Genomic DNA, 18288 nt, shown 5'->3' with positions numbered 1-18288 from the left:
CAGCCGCTAAGGATTTGTAAAACTGAGTCTCGATACTACTACTGCTACTAGAGATACTGTTTGCCAGTACTTTTAAGTCGGACCTTTTTCCTCCGGTCTTTCCCGCTCAGTTGGATTTGTCTCAGGTTAGTGAAGCCTCTGAAGCCACCAGATCTCCTGAGTTGGAGGGAAAGTCGTGCTATTTAAAACACATTCATCTTCATAAACCTGTGGAAGGATTAAGACGATGAAGACATTTCAAGGTGTTGGAAACCCACCTGGGTGTTTTCAGTTCCCCTGGTTGAAGTTAAGGCTGCGTTCATGTCATAAAGGAGTTTTCGTAGTTAGTCGTTTCCAACTGGGAAACCAAGCCTGATAATACAGGAGTGCGTAGTCCTGACCCGAGCCACCGTTGATGTTGTAAATTACACCTCAGCCTCCTGACAAGTCAAAATGTCAGCCGTGAAAGAGGTCTACTGTGAAGAGAGGTTTAAGTTCAACGTTCACGGGAGCAGCCGGGACAAGTGCTGGACATGCCGACGAAGCGCAGTCCCGAGAAAAGGTCTGCCTAGGCCAGATAAGTGAAAACGCCTGTCAGGGTCGCACATCCATGAGATGGCGTGTCTGTAGCGATGGTCAGCGAGGACCATCCGTGTAGGCCAGCATCTGAGGATTTAATCAAAGTCAGCGAATGGCCTGGTGCGTGTTTTGTGATTGGATCATTAAGATCTGTATAGTTCAGTCACCGTACCGCACCTGGAAGCTCTCAAACCTCCCGGTAGCACGTTCAGAGTCCGAGTCAGCGTGTGGACCCAGAGCTGGATTCAAGCCGCAGTGACACCTGCAGATGGCGCCACAGGAACACATTTACAGCGAAGGCCCCAGGACAAAACAGGGCATCGCTGTTGGCTGGGTGGCTCAGGCTTCCCATTTCTCTAGCATATGTCAACAAAAGAAATGCTCAGACTGCACTTGTTCTGTGTGGAGAATGGATTAAAAAATGAATTGATTTAAGGTTGGTCAAACACGGAAAATCCCCGAGCACTGAACACCAATGAGCAGGAGAGATCAAACTGTAACACATGCTCCCCTCCTCATTAATTCCAACAAAGCCAAAGTATTTTGAAAACTTCTCCAAAGCGTCCCGGTGAAATAAACCGCCCCCTCTAATCATAACTTATAATTAGACAGACTGACTTTATAAATGACTTCCTCTCATGCAGCGCAGGAAAAAGATCTGGGATTCATCGCAAATTAGCTCGGCTCGCAACATTTAATCAGCTCAATTTTCTTCCACTGGGACTTCTGCCTTTCTCCAGCCGTGGGCCTGTGGTTAGCTGGGTAATTTGTTTTTTCTATTGAACTCCACGGTTGTGAATGGAGCTAAAAGTGTTTGTAGCAGAGCCCAGAGGGGCTGGAAGAAAAACTTCATTCCTCCCACCACCCCCCTCGGGGCTCCACTGGCCCTCTGGTCACACCAGAAACATCCTCAACGCTATTCCACTGCTCATGAAGTGTTTTTTAGTGCGTAAGGACTCAAATGTTTTACGCTCGATTAGCAGAGCTTTATGCCTTTATTGACAACAGACAATCCCGGGCTCCTCCAGTCTGGGTGTCAAAGTGTCCTTGGGCAAGACACCGAACCCCAAACTTCCCCTGATGTCTGTGTGAGTGTGTGTGTGCGAATGGGCGAATGTGGCCTGTAACCTGAAACGCTTTGGGTGCTTGATAGGACTATGAAAGCGCCATACAAGCGCAGTCCATCTACCGTTTGCATGCTCTTCCATCAGTCTGATGCCCATGGCGGTAGTTGTTAACGGCAGTAGCTGCTTCTGTGATGGACTCGTACCATCCTTTATTCCCCAAACATTCTCGGCCATCTTCACCTGAGCAATGTACATTTAAATCACGGTACACTGGAGAAATGTTGAATGACTTGCTTCATTTCGATGGACTTTTGGAGTATTGACGCTGGTCTGCACCCGGCGGTGTCTTGTGTTCTTAAAATGTAAAATCTGTCTCTCTGAGCCTGCTCTTACTGTAGAGGAAATGATCAGGTTACTGTCCGTTTGACTGAAGACATCAGTGGCACAATGCAGGTAATCTCATTACAGATACCCTGTGGAGTGTTTGGCCACTCGTAGCGCCATGGGACAGAGTTTTTATAGGTGGGTCCCCGCATCTCGCCGGCTCAAATTACGAACGAGCAGTTGATGCGATACGGGACAAGGAAGCTCCACAGAGCGCCTTTTTAAATTCCGTACCTGTGTAAAAATTAAAGGGCAGCTTAAAAGTTTTCACACACTTATTTCTCCCCTGATATCGTGATCAGGGTCGTCGGGGTCTCAATAGTCGAGTTTCTACAGATTTCCGAAGGAAAGGCTGCGTTACAAAATGGCGACATGGCGTTTAAAACGATGTGGATGTTTAACAGGCAGGAAGGGTCTAAAGAAAAGATGCCCCTGAGGGGCATTGTGGGAAACGTTGGACTGAGTATTTTTTCAGATGTGGAGCCCCGTACTGGGGATTTACAAGTCAGGATATTTCGATCTCTGCCGCTCTGATCTTGACCATTCCCACTCCTGCGAGTCTCCTGACTTAATAGAAGTCACTAGAACACTAAAATACTGGAATACCCCTTTAAAGAAATTTGTAGTTATGTGATGAGAAGACGGTCATAACTCTAAGCGAGCAGTCATTTGTCCTGATTTCTTTGGTTGGAAAAAGTTCCAGAGGAAGTGCGGACGGGACACTGGGCCTCGCTGCGGTCCTGCTGTTACAGAGCGAGATCTCAGCATGTAAGCATCTCATTTTTTCACTATTTGAAGGGACATTTGAAATAGCAGGGTTTTTCTTTCAGGCTCCAGACAAAGACCTGTTCTTTCAGTCCCTAGATGTCTTCAAAGTCAGCGGGACTGTGTTGTCCGACCTCTGGGAGGGAGGCAGAGGCGTTGTGCTTCATCAGATATGAACCCAGCAGACGGTCTGTGTAGGGCGCTGCGGAAAGTTCAGACCGAAAGGGCAGAAAAACCTTCCTGCCGCCGTCTGCAAAGGACACTGCTCCGTAGTTCGGTGCAGGGAATGCTATTGAAAATAATGGATTCATTTCTCTGGAGCTCAAACTGTGATACAATCATTTACTCGCTGTCTTGACTCTGTTGACCGAGATCGCGCCCGTCCCATTGCCTTAGCATTTTCGACATCAGTTCCAGCTGCTTGTAGTGAAAACGAAGAATCCCGCTCTCCGCCGTGGCCTAGACTAGAATGATTTTTCCCATTTAACACAGTTTGAAATAAGACACCGCTCCCAGCTTTTCTTTCCAGAAAGCCCTCAGCTCAGAGAACACTGAACGTAATGGTTTCATATGCCATTCTTGCATTTCTGATTGATGATACCTTGAACCTGAATTGAGACCAGCCAAGGCTGCCTGTCTGGCCACCAGCCCCCTCTGGGACTGATCCTGTGACTGTACTTGGGGAAAAACGGACTAGGCCAAGGACCTTGGCTTTTTATTTTTTTACTGTCTAGTTCCCGATAAAGATCAGCAATCTGCTTGCTCTATTTTTAGTGACGATATTACAGGGAGGGAGACGGGGAAAGAGTCTCTGGATGCTGTTTTCTTCCTGTATTGGTCAGTACGGGCTGGTTATGTTCTTGACCCACTGTTGTCCCCAATGCTTCACCCTCTGTGATGAATGAGCCCGTCAGTAAAACATTAAAGGGACCTGGCATCCCAGTTCTCTGAATTCAGCAGCCGGTTCATTTTAAATCAAAATGGGAGGCGGCAGGTCGTGGAAGAGGAGTAACGCTACCACAGCAGGTGAGCTGGGTCCAGGTGCCGTGATAGAAACAGAGTGTTTAAGTTTCTCAGGGGAAGCTGCAGCAGGTCCCTCCGGGGACGGGGCCCTTCTGCTCCTGCTCCTGCCTCCTCTAGTCGACCGTGTGAGGGTTTTAACTGTGGAAGAGAAAAAACTGGCCGAAAAGTTATGAATGATAACAATTCAAAAGAATCTCACGCGTGGGATTGGGTGTCCGCACTCATCTGTAGTGAACTATAAAATGCAGTTATTTTAATTAGGAACGAAGTCACCAGGCCAGATGCTGTGAAGCAAGATACAGCAGACTGTAGTCCATGTTCCGTGAGGTAGTCAGAGCCCGGACTGTAGCACTTGCTGGAGGCCGATCCGCCCAGGCCAGTGACGGCAGCACCCGAGGCGTGGATCTGCCGTGGTGGTCAGTGTGCCTTGTGACGCCTCACCTCGCGGTGTCGCACCTTCAGTCGATTAAAAGGCCGCTCCGCCAAATTCCCACAGGGAGATCAGTTCGGTCGCGGACACGCGGGCCTCCCAGATCTCAACAGCGTGCTGGGTCGATTGGTTGATTCAGCCCCTGTCCAGACAGAAACATAAACGTAATATCAGGAGTTGTAAAAGAAGCAGCCGTGAGAACTTCTCCACGTGACCCACGCGTACGTGGGCCAACGTGCAGCCCGGGGGGGGCACACTTCCGGCATCAGCTCATGAGCACAGGTGCATAATGTCTTTCCAAAGTTTGGAAAAAACATTCCATCTAGGCTGGGTTATCTCAGTTCAGGTCTGGGGACTCTGTTACAGACTCCTGTGGGCTAAGACTTTAAAAGAGCTGGGCATTTCCCCAGCAGGGAGGGTCCATCATCAGGGACCCAGCACTTTGGGAACTCGACCCAACTACAGACAAAAAACAAAAGTCTGGATATCTCAGCCTCTACTGCATCGATGTTGACCCTTCTCTGGCCCTAGCTCAGGAAGAGGTGCTGCTTTTCGGGAAGCTGACTCGACAGACCCTCACCCTAACTCTACTATCCGTCTTTCACGATCTGTCACGCAGTCCTGTCTATTTAAATAATCGCTTGCAGGTCGATACTGAATAAGCCCCTGGCGGCCACCTCTCCCCTTCTCTTAAGCTACGGTGGACCTAGAAAAGTGACCTCTCGAAGTCTACGGATTGCAAAGATACGACGTTGTGTGAAATTATAATCCTACTTTTTCTGTTTTGGAGTTTACGGCTGTGTGAACGGTGTAAATTGCTTTTCATGCAGAGCAGATACTGTCAGCTCAAAACGTTGAAACAAGTAAAGTGTTATACGCTTTAAAGTCCATGTTTCTAGCACCTTCACTCTGATTTTTTTACTCATGTCATTGTTTGACAAGTTTAGACGTGAGAGCATTGGGGTCAGCTTCGCCCTCCGAACGCTCTGTGTCGGTTTGGACGGAAACGGCCTTTATCAAGACGGAACCGTGAATATTTCGATAAGGCTGACAGCTGGACAGCGCTGGGGAAGTGGGGTGAATTCAGGCGAAGTCATTTACCAATTCTAAAACTGGAACATTAGAGCAAAAAAACCTGCCGTAGCAGACGGGTAGTAAGTAATTAGGTCACCGGGAGGTTGCAGTTTTACAAAGCAGCCTTACATCAGGGCATAGTGGTGCATGTAATTACAGGTGAGCTGCCTGCCGGGGCTCCTGGCTGACTGAGCTGAAGATGTGGCTCCGTCCTCCCGGTCCGCCGTGCAGACGAGGCGTCTGCTGGTGTCTCACCGACGTGTCACTGACACAAACACCCCGTGAATAAATGATGTGAGCAGCGTTCTTCTACAGGAGCAGAGAGGAAATTGGATGGAGCTCTAGTCGGCTCCATCAGTGCTTTGGCAGCTTCACGTGTCGGTGTTTGCCCAGAGTGACTTTCCTCCCACCACATGGCCCCACTGCCACTGTGCTTTCCAGTGCCTCTGCTCCTGCTGTCTGCTGCTGTTTTGACCACTACTGCTGCCTGTACTTTCACTTCTACTATTAGCACCACACATGCTACTGCCTCTGCTCCTCCTACTTATATTACCGTCGTCTGTCTGACCATGACTAGGAACTGCTTCCGCTCCTGCTACGTCTACTGAAACCTTTACTACTAGTACCACGAGTGCTCAGAGGCCCCCGAGGTGACAGCCTGGCTGTTGCTTTGTTGTAATTTTATTGTGTGTAAAGTTGTTTGTGCGTATGCGTGACTAAAGTGATGAGGGCCCCGAGGCGTCTCAGGTAGTTTTAGGGCTCCTCTTGTCCCTTTATAAGTCGGGTTCATACCATGTTTGCTTTGTGCAAATCCAAAAACATCAAAATGATGTGTGCATGTGGATCCCTTTATGTGCTGAGAGGCTAAATGCAACAGGAGACATGTGCCAGGAAGACTGGGGGGGGGGGGCACGGCTCATTTTTGGCCCAGGGCCTGGCCATTAGTTCAGCCAGAGCACTGAAGTTGTGCTCGGATCATCTGGCTGGCATCAGCTCCTTCATTCATCTTTCCCCATGGGAGGCTGGTTCGTTAGCTGTTTGGCCGCCAGCCCACGTGGATCGTCCAGGCGTTTTCATGCAGGTGTATATACCAGGGTCTGTACAGGACCCCCCCCACACACACACACACACACACACACACAGTGTTGAAGCTTGTGGTATTACTGAACTTATCCAGAGCCAGAGTCAAACCCAGAGAGAGAGAGAGCCCTGTTCTGGGAACGGTTCATTCCTCGACCTGTGGCGGCTCTGACCGAACCACCACACCACCCCCGCCTCCTCTAGCACCGCTCGCCAATCCGGCTCCGAGGGCCCGCTGGTGGCAGGGCCGCACACGCAGAGAACCTCCGTTTCAGCGGCGGACAGACAGAGCTCCCGTTGTCGCGCATGAGGAGGGAGGCTGGAAACATAGACCCCATAGATGAGAAGAGGTGAATCCGGTGAAGCCTGCGATGGCAGGCGGCGATCACCAGCACCCGGACCCGTGTGAGGAAGAAAAGGGAGGACGGAAGCTACTTGACCTGCTCAGATCCCAGAGCAGGTCTCTGTCCGGACATCCGGCCTGCAGCCACCTCTCCTCACGTCTAGGCAGCCGAGAGCTCGTTGTCAGCACAATCCTTCTTCCCTCGGCGCCCAAACTTCTTGTTATTCGAAGGGATTCGTCGCCGAGTCTCTTCCGTCTGCGTGTGTGATTGTTGGAGTTAACCGAAGCCCTCACGTCCCCTCCGGCCGAGCCCGAGGCGAGCGCCGGTCAGTTTCCCCGAAGCCAACTTCGGCTGCTTTTCTAAAGCGGAGAGACGACGCAGCAGCAGTAGAGACGCGCGGTGGGCGACGAGCCAGGAGCCGACATTCCTCCCTTTTTTTTTTTTTTTTGGACAGGAATCGCGGTTATTACATATTCTGAGGAACGAGCCCGACGCTGACGAGCGGCTGTGCGTCTTGGAGAGGGCAGGGACACCGGAGGCGCGCAACGGCAGCAGCAGCAGCAGCAGCAGCGCAGTCTATCCGGAGCCACCGGTTGAGATCGTTCTACACTCCGCGAGCGCCGACTGTGGGAGACGAACACCGAGCACCGACATCCTCCCGAACACGCGATGGACGTCCTGCCCGGCCCCCCGGGGCGCCGCCAGAGCGTCGGGTGAGTGAAATCCAGGATGCTGCGCACTACGGCCACAATCCCGGAGCTTCTGAGAACAGGACCGTGGGTGTGTACGCGTCGGGCTCGCCGCTGCCTCCGGACTGCACTCGCCAACTTCCCCCGCTTTCCTTCAAGTCATGTCTGATACAGAGCAATGGGCAAGTTTGACGACAACGAGAGGATAATCCTCAACGTCGGGGGCACCAGGCACGAAACCTACAAAAGCACCCTGAAGACCCTGCCGGGGACGCGACTGGCCCTGCTCGCCTCCGACTCGGACATCGACTCCGTGCTGGATCAGCTGCAACAAGTCCCCGGCTTCATCGAGTACAACGCGCGAACCAACGAGTACTTCTTCGACCGCCACCCGGGCGTGTTCGCCTACGTGCTCAACTACTACCGGACCGGGAAGCTCCACTGCCCGGCGGATGTGTGCGGACCGCTGTTCGAGGAGGAGCTCTCCTTCTGGGGCATCGATGAGACGGACGTGGAGCCCTGCTGCTGGATGACATACCGGCAGCACCGGGACGCGGAGGAGGCGCTGGACGTGTTCGAGCTCAACGTGGACAACGGGGACGAGGACGACGAGATAGGCAAGAGGCTCGGCATCGAGGACGTGGCCGCCGACGGGAACGTCAGCCTGTGGAGGAAGTGGCAGCCGGTGATCTGGAATCTCTTCGAGGACCCGTACTCCTCCAGGGCGGCGAGGGTAAGGGCGCACCGCTGCGCCTGGGGCTCACACACTAACCCCCCGTCCCACGCACAGACACACACACACGGCAGCTCACACTGTTGGGTCTCGTGGAAAGAAGGTGGCTTCTTTCCAGCCCGTCACTCTCGTTGAACCCTGCTCGTGGGTTTTACGAGGCGCGTCCAGGGGCCTGATTCGAGGGCAGCCGCAACTCTCTCCACCTGTCGTGAGCGAACAAGGTGTTAACTCTCTGTCGGGACCGATATTCGCAGCAGCCTCGTTCTGCAGGCGTGTAGGCCCGAGCCAGAGCTGTTATTTCAACCTCGCAGCCTGTCCGTTGGGTTACGGCTCCGAGAGAGACGTCCTTTCAGCGGACACTTAGCTTCGGTTCAGTGCTTCCTCCCGCTCGGGACCCAGTTGCTCAGTGTCCGAGAAACACAGCGGGACTATTCCAGGACGAGTGCAGCACGTCGCGCCGGGGGCAGGGGGGAGGTAAACGTCCGGGCCGCGCATTGGCGTTTGATCAGCATCGGGCTTTTTAGGCTGGGGCACAGAGGTCAAGTGTGTGTGTGTGTGTGTGTGTGTGTGTGTGTGTGTGTGTGTGTGTGTGTGTGACAGGCCACCAGTGTGGATTCCCCGCCGCCTGGAGTCTGTAAGACCGGGAGGTTAGTTGTCAGAAAATAGCGCCCCACAGACATGGATCCATCCACTCTCAGTGCACCAGCATCAGCTGTTCATCAGAAGTTTCTGGAACAGTTCACGTCTGGGGCTGAGTTGAACGGCCAGTGTATCCCCATCATCACCATCAGTGGGCCTGGAAAAGGACAGGTTCTCTGCTAAACCGGCCTCAGGCTGCTGGGGAATTCTGGCTGAGGTGGTACAGGAGTCAATGTTGTGTAAATGGCAGCAGGTCGTCATTAGAGCTGATTAGAGCTCAAATGCAGAGTTACAGCTCAGGTTTGACTGGTGAGGCCTTTCTCTTCAGTGGCAAAAGGAGGCAAACTCTCGCTGATGTTTAATGTCTGCTGTAAAAATGACATCACCGATCGGGGCGTGGCCAGAGGGTCCTGTTTGTGGCTGCGCGGTATGTCCGATTGAATGCGGGTCGACCACCCGAGGGCCCGCGCAGAAACCGCAACATTTTGAAGAGTTTGGCATTTGACTCGAAAAGCCACGCACAAGGCCTCGGCTGACAAACACAGGGCGGCGGTGGGACACGGGCGTTTGGGCCGCGTCGACCTCTTCGCCAGAACGTGGCAGAGCGTTAAACATCCACGAGCGCACGCATCAGCGAGGAAACCTCGCAGCGTGTCCCTCGGCGTTGCACCGTTAGGCTCACGAGCATTAGTGCTCAGTGCTGCATCTTCTGCTGCCACGTGGCAATATCACCTAACGTCAGCCCCCTCGCCCCAGAGGCTGACATTAGGTCTTCAGTGTCTACTGGTAAAAGCCGCGCCACCTCACGGTACAGGGGCTTGTCGTTCCCTTCAGCATTTGGTTTGAACAGATCCGGCCTCTACAACCCTCCGTGAAATGGACGGTTCAGCTACCGCGGGTCCGTGGATTTATTGCCATTTTAGGGGCCAATTCCGAGAGAAGCCTGTGAGGGTTTTTCTGATGGAGCAGTCTAATGGTCATAAGTGGTCAAAGAACGTCATTACAAAGTATTTAAATTCTTTGCGTGTCTCCCCATTAGTTGCTACCATGAAGGGCCGTCTCATGCAGCTCTACTGTGCATCTGTCCTGCCACAGCGTTGCTTACAGTGGCACACAACGATGCCTTTATTCTTCATTCGTCCCGTTCGCAATACAGTGGAAGTTGAAGTTCACTGACAGCGGACGAGAGATTTTCGGCACTCACAATGAAGCCGAGTCGAAGTGACCGTCAAGCCGAACTCTGCTTCTCGGCTAGTAAATACTAGACCTTTCTTCATGACCCCAAGAGCTGAAAAGAGAGTGAGAGAACCAGGACTGGTTTCGTGGTTACATCACTCCTCCTCCTCCTTTTCTACAGGTGGTTGTGGGAACAGGATTACATGGACGTTAATACGAGGATGAGGTTGGAGCACAATAAGCATTATTGCCCAGCCAGTCAATGAGATGTTTCCTTTCATTTAGTTTAAAGCGTCCCGTGTGAGCAGGGGGGAGGAAATGCACGGACGTTTCGGCTCTGCCTTCCGCAGGGTGCAGTGCTCCATCGGTTTCATCCCCCCGTGCTCACTTTAAACTAAATGAAAGGAAACATCTCATGGACGGGGTTGGCAAGCCCCTTTTTGTGGCTTGTGCTTTGACTTTGATCAGATGCACGCTAGCTTCCCCTTCTCTGTCCGTCTTTTTTACTTCTGGCTTGAATAACAGCCCCTCCTCATGTCACGAGGTAAGACAAACGTGAAGAATTAGGTGCAAGGTATTCAAAAACGAATCTAAGCTCAATGTTGACCTGTCCTAGAGTTACATCCTCCCCAGAATCTTTGTGACCCCAGTCTTTGAGATTAGAGGTGCGGTCTGTGGCTGGCATCAGGGATCAGAGCGACCTGCTTGTTCGATCAATACCTAAGTGTTTCCACTGTCGGCCAAATGAAGTCTGTCTCCCGTCAACATTTTAACGAAGGTGTGGGCTGAAGGTGTGCGTGTGCGTGTGTGTGTGTGTGTGTGTGTGTGTGGCATTGACCTCGTCGGGTACCGCTTGTCCTCCTCTCACAATCCATCAGCAAACTCTCAGTGAGGATGAGGGCAGGGATTTGTCTTTGTGTGTGAAAGGAATTCTGATGCAGGGTGTGTACTTTATAATGAGAGGATACTTTAAAAATTAAAAAATAAATGAGTCAGCCCAATGTCGGCTTCCTGCATTTGTTAGCTTTATAGTCACAGCTTGAAATCAGTGTTTTGTTCTTTTTAATTCAAACTGTAGACGACCACAAAGGTCAGTTCATCAGTTGTTTCCCGTTTCACCGGATTCATTGGTCATTTCTTGAAAGTGTTTCTTGGCGATGGCAGAGGAACTGGCAGGGATGTGACGGAGGGAAATACTGAGGTAGTTTCAGCAGATTGCTCCGCCGGCAGGAAGGAGCTGAGGAACCCCAATACTTGCGTCTACAACACGCACATATTTGTGTCCCTGCACGAACACTCACTCTTTAGCATACGCAGAAATAAAGTCAGTACTACACAGAAGCATCTTCAGACCTCAGTCATCTGCGTGTGAACCACGTTCCCCGATGCTGATGATGGTCTGGCTACAGCCACGTCAGGCCTTGGTCCGCTGTCCTCCTTGATGCCTACGTGTTTGCACTCCTGCAAAAGCCAGCGTGTGGGGGTCCAACAGAACCCCCCCCTTGGGGGCACTAATCTGCCCCTTACGAGGCATTATGGGGGAGCAATGTGGAATTTTCCTCCATGGAAATAAAGGTGTGACTTCGGCCTGCCAGCCTGTGCTAGTGCAAATCAAGGTCCTCGTACACAGCTGACCTTTGACCCTGACATCACGCAGCCGACAGTATCAGCTGTAAACTGCAGAAATGACATTAAACTCAGAGGTAGATAAAAAGACGGCTGGACGGATCATGTGTGTCCTCTGAAAAGTGATCATCATACTGCCATCAATCACCACTTCCAGAGAGGCTCTAAATCATTCTATCATACTTACTATGGCGTGTGCTGAGGACATCATATGTGTCGGCAGCCCAAAGATTTCATAGTGCCATCTATTAAAAGTCGTCTCCCCCGTAGCCCAATGCCAGCACACCCCCACCTCCTGTGACTGTGGTAGTCCCGGCCAGGTCCACAGCAAACATGCTGGAACCCATCTGATCCAAACAAATGTATTTTGGTTTCCTCAGACCAAAGAATGTGCTGCCGCCATCCATCAGGTTTCTTCTCCTGTCCTAGTTTTGTGCAGTTTTGCGAGCAGCGGTTTTCTTCTTGGCCTCCGTCCGTAGAGGTCGGCTTCACGCGGTGTCCTTCTCTTGTCTGATCAGTCACTGAAACACCAGTTTCCACAGAGAATCCTTTTGCCAGGTCAGAAGCTCTGACCCGTCTGTTTTTCAGAGCGGGGTTGTGCAAACGATGAACCGCGTGCGGCGTCATTTTTGAGGACGACCCCTGCTCCTCCTGTTATTGGTGTCACGGCTCTTCCTCTACCTTCTCACCACCACTGCAGCTGTGTCTCAGCTCGTGTTCAGTCCTGGACCCTCTCCATCTTAATCGAGTCTCACAATCGGGTTTCCACTCGTTCAGGTCAGAACTCAGGGAGCTGTGATGTCCACAGGTTCTTTTATAACCTTGTTCATGCTGTTGGATCAACTGGAAAAATCACAGGTGTAATGGAAATTGTTGCAATGGTCACAGGCAAACTCACTTTTGGGTCATTGAGGTCGGACTTTGGGGCCAGAATTTTCAATGTAGTCAATATAACCTGCTTGTTTTTAAATATATGTATATATAGAATCAAATATTTGGCGCCTCAACTTTAAAACAATACATTTGCTATTGTAAGAAATGACTATTTTGAATCATTTAACAATGATATAGCACAGAGGTGTGTGTGTGTGTGTGTGTGTGTGTGTGTGTGTGTAAATATAGAGATAGATAGATATATAAAATATGTACAGATAAATGATGAATGTATTTATGTTTTTTTTATCAGTTTCCATTAAAATAAAGGTTATGATCTGCATAAACATGCAGATGTGGCCAAAAGTGTTGGTGCCCTCACAGCTCATAGAAACAAGGCACTGTCCTTCCTGAACAGTGTTGAAATGAAGGCTCTTGTGTCGTGCGTACCTGCCTTCGGTTTGCCATAGAATAGAACAAAGAAGCTGCGAAAAGAGCTGAGTTCTTGTTCATTCTACAAAGATCATACAAAATGGCCTGGACACATGGTTCTGTGACCACAGTTGCTATTATTATTTAGACATAAAAAAGCCCAGCTGCAGTTTGCTAAAATGCACGTGGACAAGCCACAGTGCTTCTGGGAGAATGTTTTCTGGACAAATAGAACAAAATTGGAGGTTTCATATGTACGTGGTTCATAGTTCTCCACTGTGAAACATGGAGGAGGCTCAGTTGTGTTATGGAGCTGCTCTGCTGCGCCTGACACAGGGTGATAATGACCCAAAACATACATCCGAAAGCTGCCAACAATGGATGAGAATGAAACCCGGGACTGCAGCGGCCTGCTGCGAGTCCTGATCCGAATCAAATTAAACGTCTATGGAAAGAGCTGACACTGGCTCCCGTCAAACCTGAGAGAACTGGAGCAGTTTGCTCAAGAAGAGCTGGACCAACCTGCCAGCTGAAGTGGAAGCGTAGAAGTCTCGTTAGGAGCTGCAGAAAGCGCTTGATGCAGTGTGTGCTACCTCAAAAGTGTGTGCTTCGAAATATTAGGTTAAGGGTCCCAATAATTTTGTTTTTATGTTGCATTGAAAATCAAAATCAACGTGTCTGTGTAATTAAATACGGGATAGCGAATAGCGGGTGCCAATTACTTTTGTCAGGTTCAACTGATTTCCGAGAAAATGGTTTCTTCTTTTTTAAGGGGAAGGGTACAAATGATTTTGGCCACTGACTGAGCTTGATTCTGTTTTAACGGCAGGCCACAGCTGTGTTTTTGTGGCTCTCGGTGTAAACGTGTTCAGTTCCACTCTGCCACCACAGTAACGGCAGCGGCGCTAGAGAGCGCGACGCAAACATCTGCCCCAGGACGCCTCTGTAGAGATCACAGGAAGTGAAGGTAGAGAGAAATGGAGAATGGCATGCAACAAAGCTCAAAGCAGTCATGGTCTGCACCTTAAACCCTCGAGGCCACCAGGGGGCCCCGTCAGATTTTTTTATTTTAAAAAGGACTTAGTTTGTCTCTTGAAAACAAAACAAAAAAGACCCCCCACTACTAAGCCACCGGTCGGATGTTTTGCCTGATGGCAGAGGGTGTCGCTCTAAAGCAAATGAAGCAAAAACGTTTGGCGTTTCTAAAGCTAGCTAATGGTGAGCGTAGTAAAAGCGTAGTGCAAAATAAAGAACAACTCCTAATTTACTCTTCAATTAAAGGCATCTAGTGCAGCACCTGTCCTCTCCATCACGGTCTCATGTGTTTACAGTGACTAAGCCACAACTGATTTGACCGTTCTCCATTCAGCCGCTTCCTAAACCGCACAATCATTGATGTCAGACCACAACTCAGTGTCAGCTCCAGGGGTTCGTTTCTCCAGGTAAGCCGAAAACCCAAAAGTCTGAACTGTCCCTTTAACCAGCTCACACTCGAGTGTTCATGTGCCAGCAGTCGGTGGTAGCGGGCGTGTTTCTCTGGGCTCCCCACGCTGTTTCTATTGTTGTAGCCATCCTGTACTCGCCTCACTCTCAGTGCTGCCTCTTTAATCTGCATGCAGTGTGTTTTAACAACGCCTGGTGGTGTGTTCACTTGTCTGAGGGAGAATTTCTGGTTGATTTTTCTCCATGTTTATGCTTGTGTTTCTGAAAAGTAAAGAGCGAGAATACATGGCTGTTTTCTGTGCGTGTGTGTGTGTGTGCGTGTGTGTGTGTCCTCCTATGTGTTAATCTGTTTGTTTGTCCTTCTCATGTCTCTGTAGTTTGCCATTGCTGGATTGGGATGGTAACAAAAAAAGAGTAGAGAAAAAAGAAATAACACCCACCACCTTTTTCATTTCCCATGTCTGTGCTCTGAGGCAGAGGTTTTAACTGATGCCTGACTTTGTAACACCCCCCCCAACACAACCCCACCCCACACACCTCGTCCTCACCCACTCACCTACGCATCCCCCCTTCCTCCCATGATCCCATCTGAGACTGCAGCTTGCTTTCTACCACTTAAGAGGTTAAAAACCCGAACCGTCTGGGTGCCGCATGCCGCACGCCTGAAGATACCAAAGCCAGGCTGCACGCTCGGTCTGCCTGTTGTCATGGCAACATCATCGCTCATCAGCACGGCCTGTTTTCATTGAGATCCGTCCGGTCCGTGAAAATGATTGATTTCAGAAACCTGCCCAACCGTGAACCCTTATTGCTCAGTAACCCCTTGTGTGCTAGCTTGTTAGTCTTGAAACAGTGATGCAAAAAACGGGTGTTGGAGCTTCACTAACACAACCGATCCATGTGTGCATGTCTCTTTAACTGCTTTCCTGTTGCTGTCAGAGGTGATGCATGGTGATGTGCTTCAGCATCCTCACTTTTTGTTCCTGTCAAACCAGGGCTACAGGTGCGTGAGGGTCTGACATCAGAAAGCCCCGTTAAATCTCACGGTGCGGAGCCTGTAGGTGAAGGAGGCCGGGAAACGTGGCTGATCCGCTGCGAATAGATGACAAGGCCGCGCCGAGTAAATAAAGGCTGCTGTGTAAACAGCAGCAGACCCAACGCTGGGTAGGAGAGCAGGGCAAATGGCTGCCCGAGCGTGGGCGGCGACGGCGCGCCGCCGGGCATGTTTGTAGCCGTTGCCAGTCACGTTAATCTGCCCCGCCAATCATCATCCAGTTCACCGGAGTAGCGTAGAGGGCTACAGCTACCGTAGTTAGTGGAGAGGTTAGTATGAGTACTTTCACATTAACAGCTTTGGTTCTGTTGAATGTAATGCCATGTGAATCTTTTTCAAACATCGCATTTCCTGCCGATCACCTGTCAGCTGTGCCTTGGGGTGACTGTGACTTCTTACTTGGTGGTGAGTTTCTCATGGATACCAAATGTAGAAAAATGTACGTGTATGAAGGGGAAGTTTCGAATGGTCAAACATATCGTAGCACACCTGGGCCCAGGTTATAAACGATGCCAACGCACAATAAACGTGCATTTGCTATTTGCTATTCAAACATACAGTGGCAATTATAAAAGAGGAACGTGCTTGAGAACGTAACGCATTCTTCACCCACCAAGGGTACGCACAGTTTTCTCGAGTCAGCTGCGGCCGAAATGAGAAGGAGGAGATTAAATGTAGGATGAGACAAAGTCTTACAGCAAAACATTGCTTGTGTAGGTGTAGGTGGCAATTTCGATCCAAGGCGAATTTATAAGCTTTTACTTACATCGAGCCATTTTTGCCCCGTGAAGTGGCCCACTCCGTGAAGTCCGTTTCAGTAAACGAATCATCGATCGTCTCACTGATGTTTGTTAATGACGACTGAGATGTGGGTGACGAAGGGCGTTTCTGCGTCGATGCATGGCTAACTGTGGGAGTGGAAATGAGGCTTTATGCAGGTGCCCCCGGGTCCGCGGTGATTGACATTTATGAAACAGAACCAGGCGTACATGTGGCTTTATAGATCTGATAAAAAGAACGCAAATCAAAGCGTACTTTGTTTTAGTCGTGACTGTCCACAGAGTTTCGTCCATCTGGCCCCAGGAGACATGTTGGTTCTGTCTCGCTTATGGTCCTCTTTCATTTGCTTTAAGTCAGTTTGATTCAACGTGTAGTTACTTGTGGTTATACAGGACACAGCGACTTCAAAAGTTACTTAGTCTTTCTTTTAAAGGAACATCAACTCAAAGGATAATTCCATTTTGTTAAAACTTGGGTCTTATTCTCATAGTTTTTACTATAACACGACCTCCTCCAGAGAGGGGATGTTTTCAGCCGTGTTTATTTGTCAGCAGGCTTATGCAAACACTACTGAACCGATTTCCACCGAACTCGGTGGAGGAATGGGCCGAGGAAGAAACCGTTGACTTTTGGTGCGGATCCGGTTAAAGGGTCGGATCCAGGAATTTTGCTTTATCACTCTCCTTAACGTTACAAGATAGGGCTTTTTTTTTTTTTGGGACATTTTAGTCAATATTTGGCCCTGGCAGAGGTATTCGCTCATTGAGTGCCATTCTAGTTTCCATCTGGAATACTAAGATTGTACTCTGCAAGTTAATTGCTGAGATCTCCAAATACAGCAACGATGCTAAAAAGAAGTGAGCAGTAGCTTAGCTTCATTTATTTGGAGGGAGAAACGAAGGAGAGCGGTAAAATAATCACCAGAACTGCCTGTCGTGCATTTCACAGACGACGTACCGGTTCAACTTTGACCTGCCGTACTTGTTTCACATATACAGTTTTTAGATAATCTGGCTAAACCGACAACCTCTCTGATCTTCTGAGTACCTGGGTACTCATGTTTCTGGTCACAACCGCAAGAAAAGATGAAAATAAGATCCACTTTGTCCTAAACTGGAATTATCCTCTAAGGCACGACCACACTGGATTCTCCAACCAGCTGCAGTGGTTGTTGCACGGTTCAGCCATTGCAGAAGTTGCCGCTCATGCTAACTCCTCACTTCCTTTGTGCAGTTTATCCCAGTCAAAATACATTAAAAGCTCCAGTGGATTCCTTAACATTACAAGATAGGGCTTTTTTTTTTTTTTTCAGGAAAATCCTACCAGACACCAGAAAATCAAGAAGAACGATGAAAGAATTGCTAAATAGAAACCTTTTTGTGAATGGGAAATAATGTCGCTTTGGCACTGTTGCATTTTATGAATTGGTGAAATTGATTAGCGGGACAGATGTTTATTCATACGATATACGACGATATGATGCAACAAAAAATGAAAGTGCAGGAAGGTGTCTTTGTGTGCATACGGGGAAAAAGAGAGGCCTGTTGGATAGTTAATGAAGGAGAATGGTTCAGTATGCATGACGGGACCCCTTGCCTTGCAACTGCCTGCTATATACGGCATCCCATCAGGCCTCGCTCGCTCTATCTGTTGGTCTCACTCTGTCACCCCCACACACACTCACACACTCTCCGCCGAAAAGAAGAACATGCTCACACTGTCTCTCTCTTTCAAAGGGACTTGTAAATTATTACGCAGTAGATGAAAGTGCCAGATTTGGCGTACGTGATGACGGTGTTACTCTGAGACCTTAAGCCGGGTCTCTGTGACTGATTTCTTCCCTTTGTGTGGCCTTTTTGAGTCTTTGCAATAGTTGCAGAATATTCACAGGGCAATTACAAAGCTGTTTTAAAAAGAGTTTAGGAGTGTTTTATCACATTAGATTGGAATCGTGTTGAGTTTTTAGTCTTTGACATCCACCCCGCATCCTTCGGTTATAAATAAACAAATTATTGTGTTTTTTTTTCTCAGTTGAATTATATGTAAAGGAGTGATACAGGAGGGATGACGCAATGTCACCTTGAAGGATAAAAGAGCAATGGATTATGGGTAATCGCT

The 18288-nt window shown here is 49.5% G+C and overlaps 1 protein-coding gene across 1 annotated transcript in view; it reads left to right on the top strand.

The window, feature by feature from the left end:
* Window positions 1-6673: 6673 nt before the first annotated feature.
* Window positions 6674-18288, top strand: part of kcnc2 (potassium voltage-gated channel, Shaw-related subfamily, member 2) — an 88482-nt gene continuing 76867 nt past the window's right edge. Inside the window, exon 1 of the mRNA XM_040151119.1 lies at window positions 6674-8147. Within this exon, the coding sequence (XP_040007053.1) occupies window positions 7593-8147 (555 nt within the window). The 5' untranslated portion in view covers window positions 6674-7592. The remainder of the gene's footprint in view (window positions 8148-18288) is intronic.

The sequence above is a fragment of the Xiphias gladius genome, chromosome 2 (genome assembly GCF_016859285.1).
Source record: "Xiphias gladius isolate SHS-SW01 ecotype Sanya breed wild chromosome 2, ASM1685928v1, whole genome shotgun sequence".
NCBI classification, from domain to species: domain Eukaryota; kingdom Metazoa; phylum Chordata; class Actinopteri; order Istiophoriformes; family Xiphiidae; genus Xiphias; species Xiphias gladius.
This window is presented reverse-complemented; position numbering and strand designations above follow the sequence as displayed.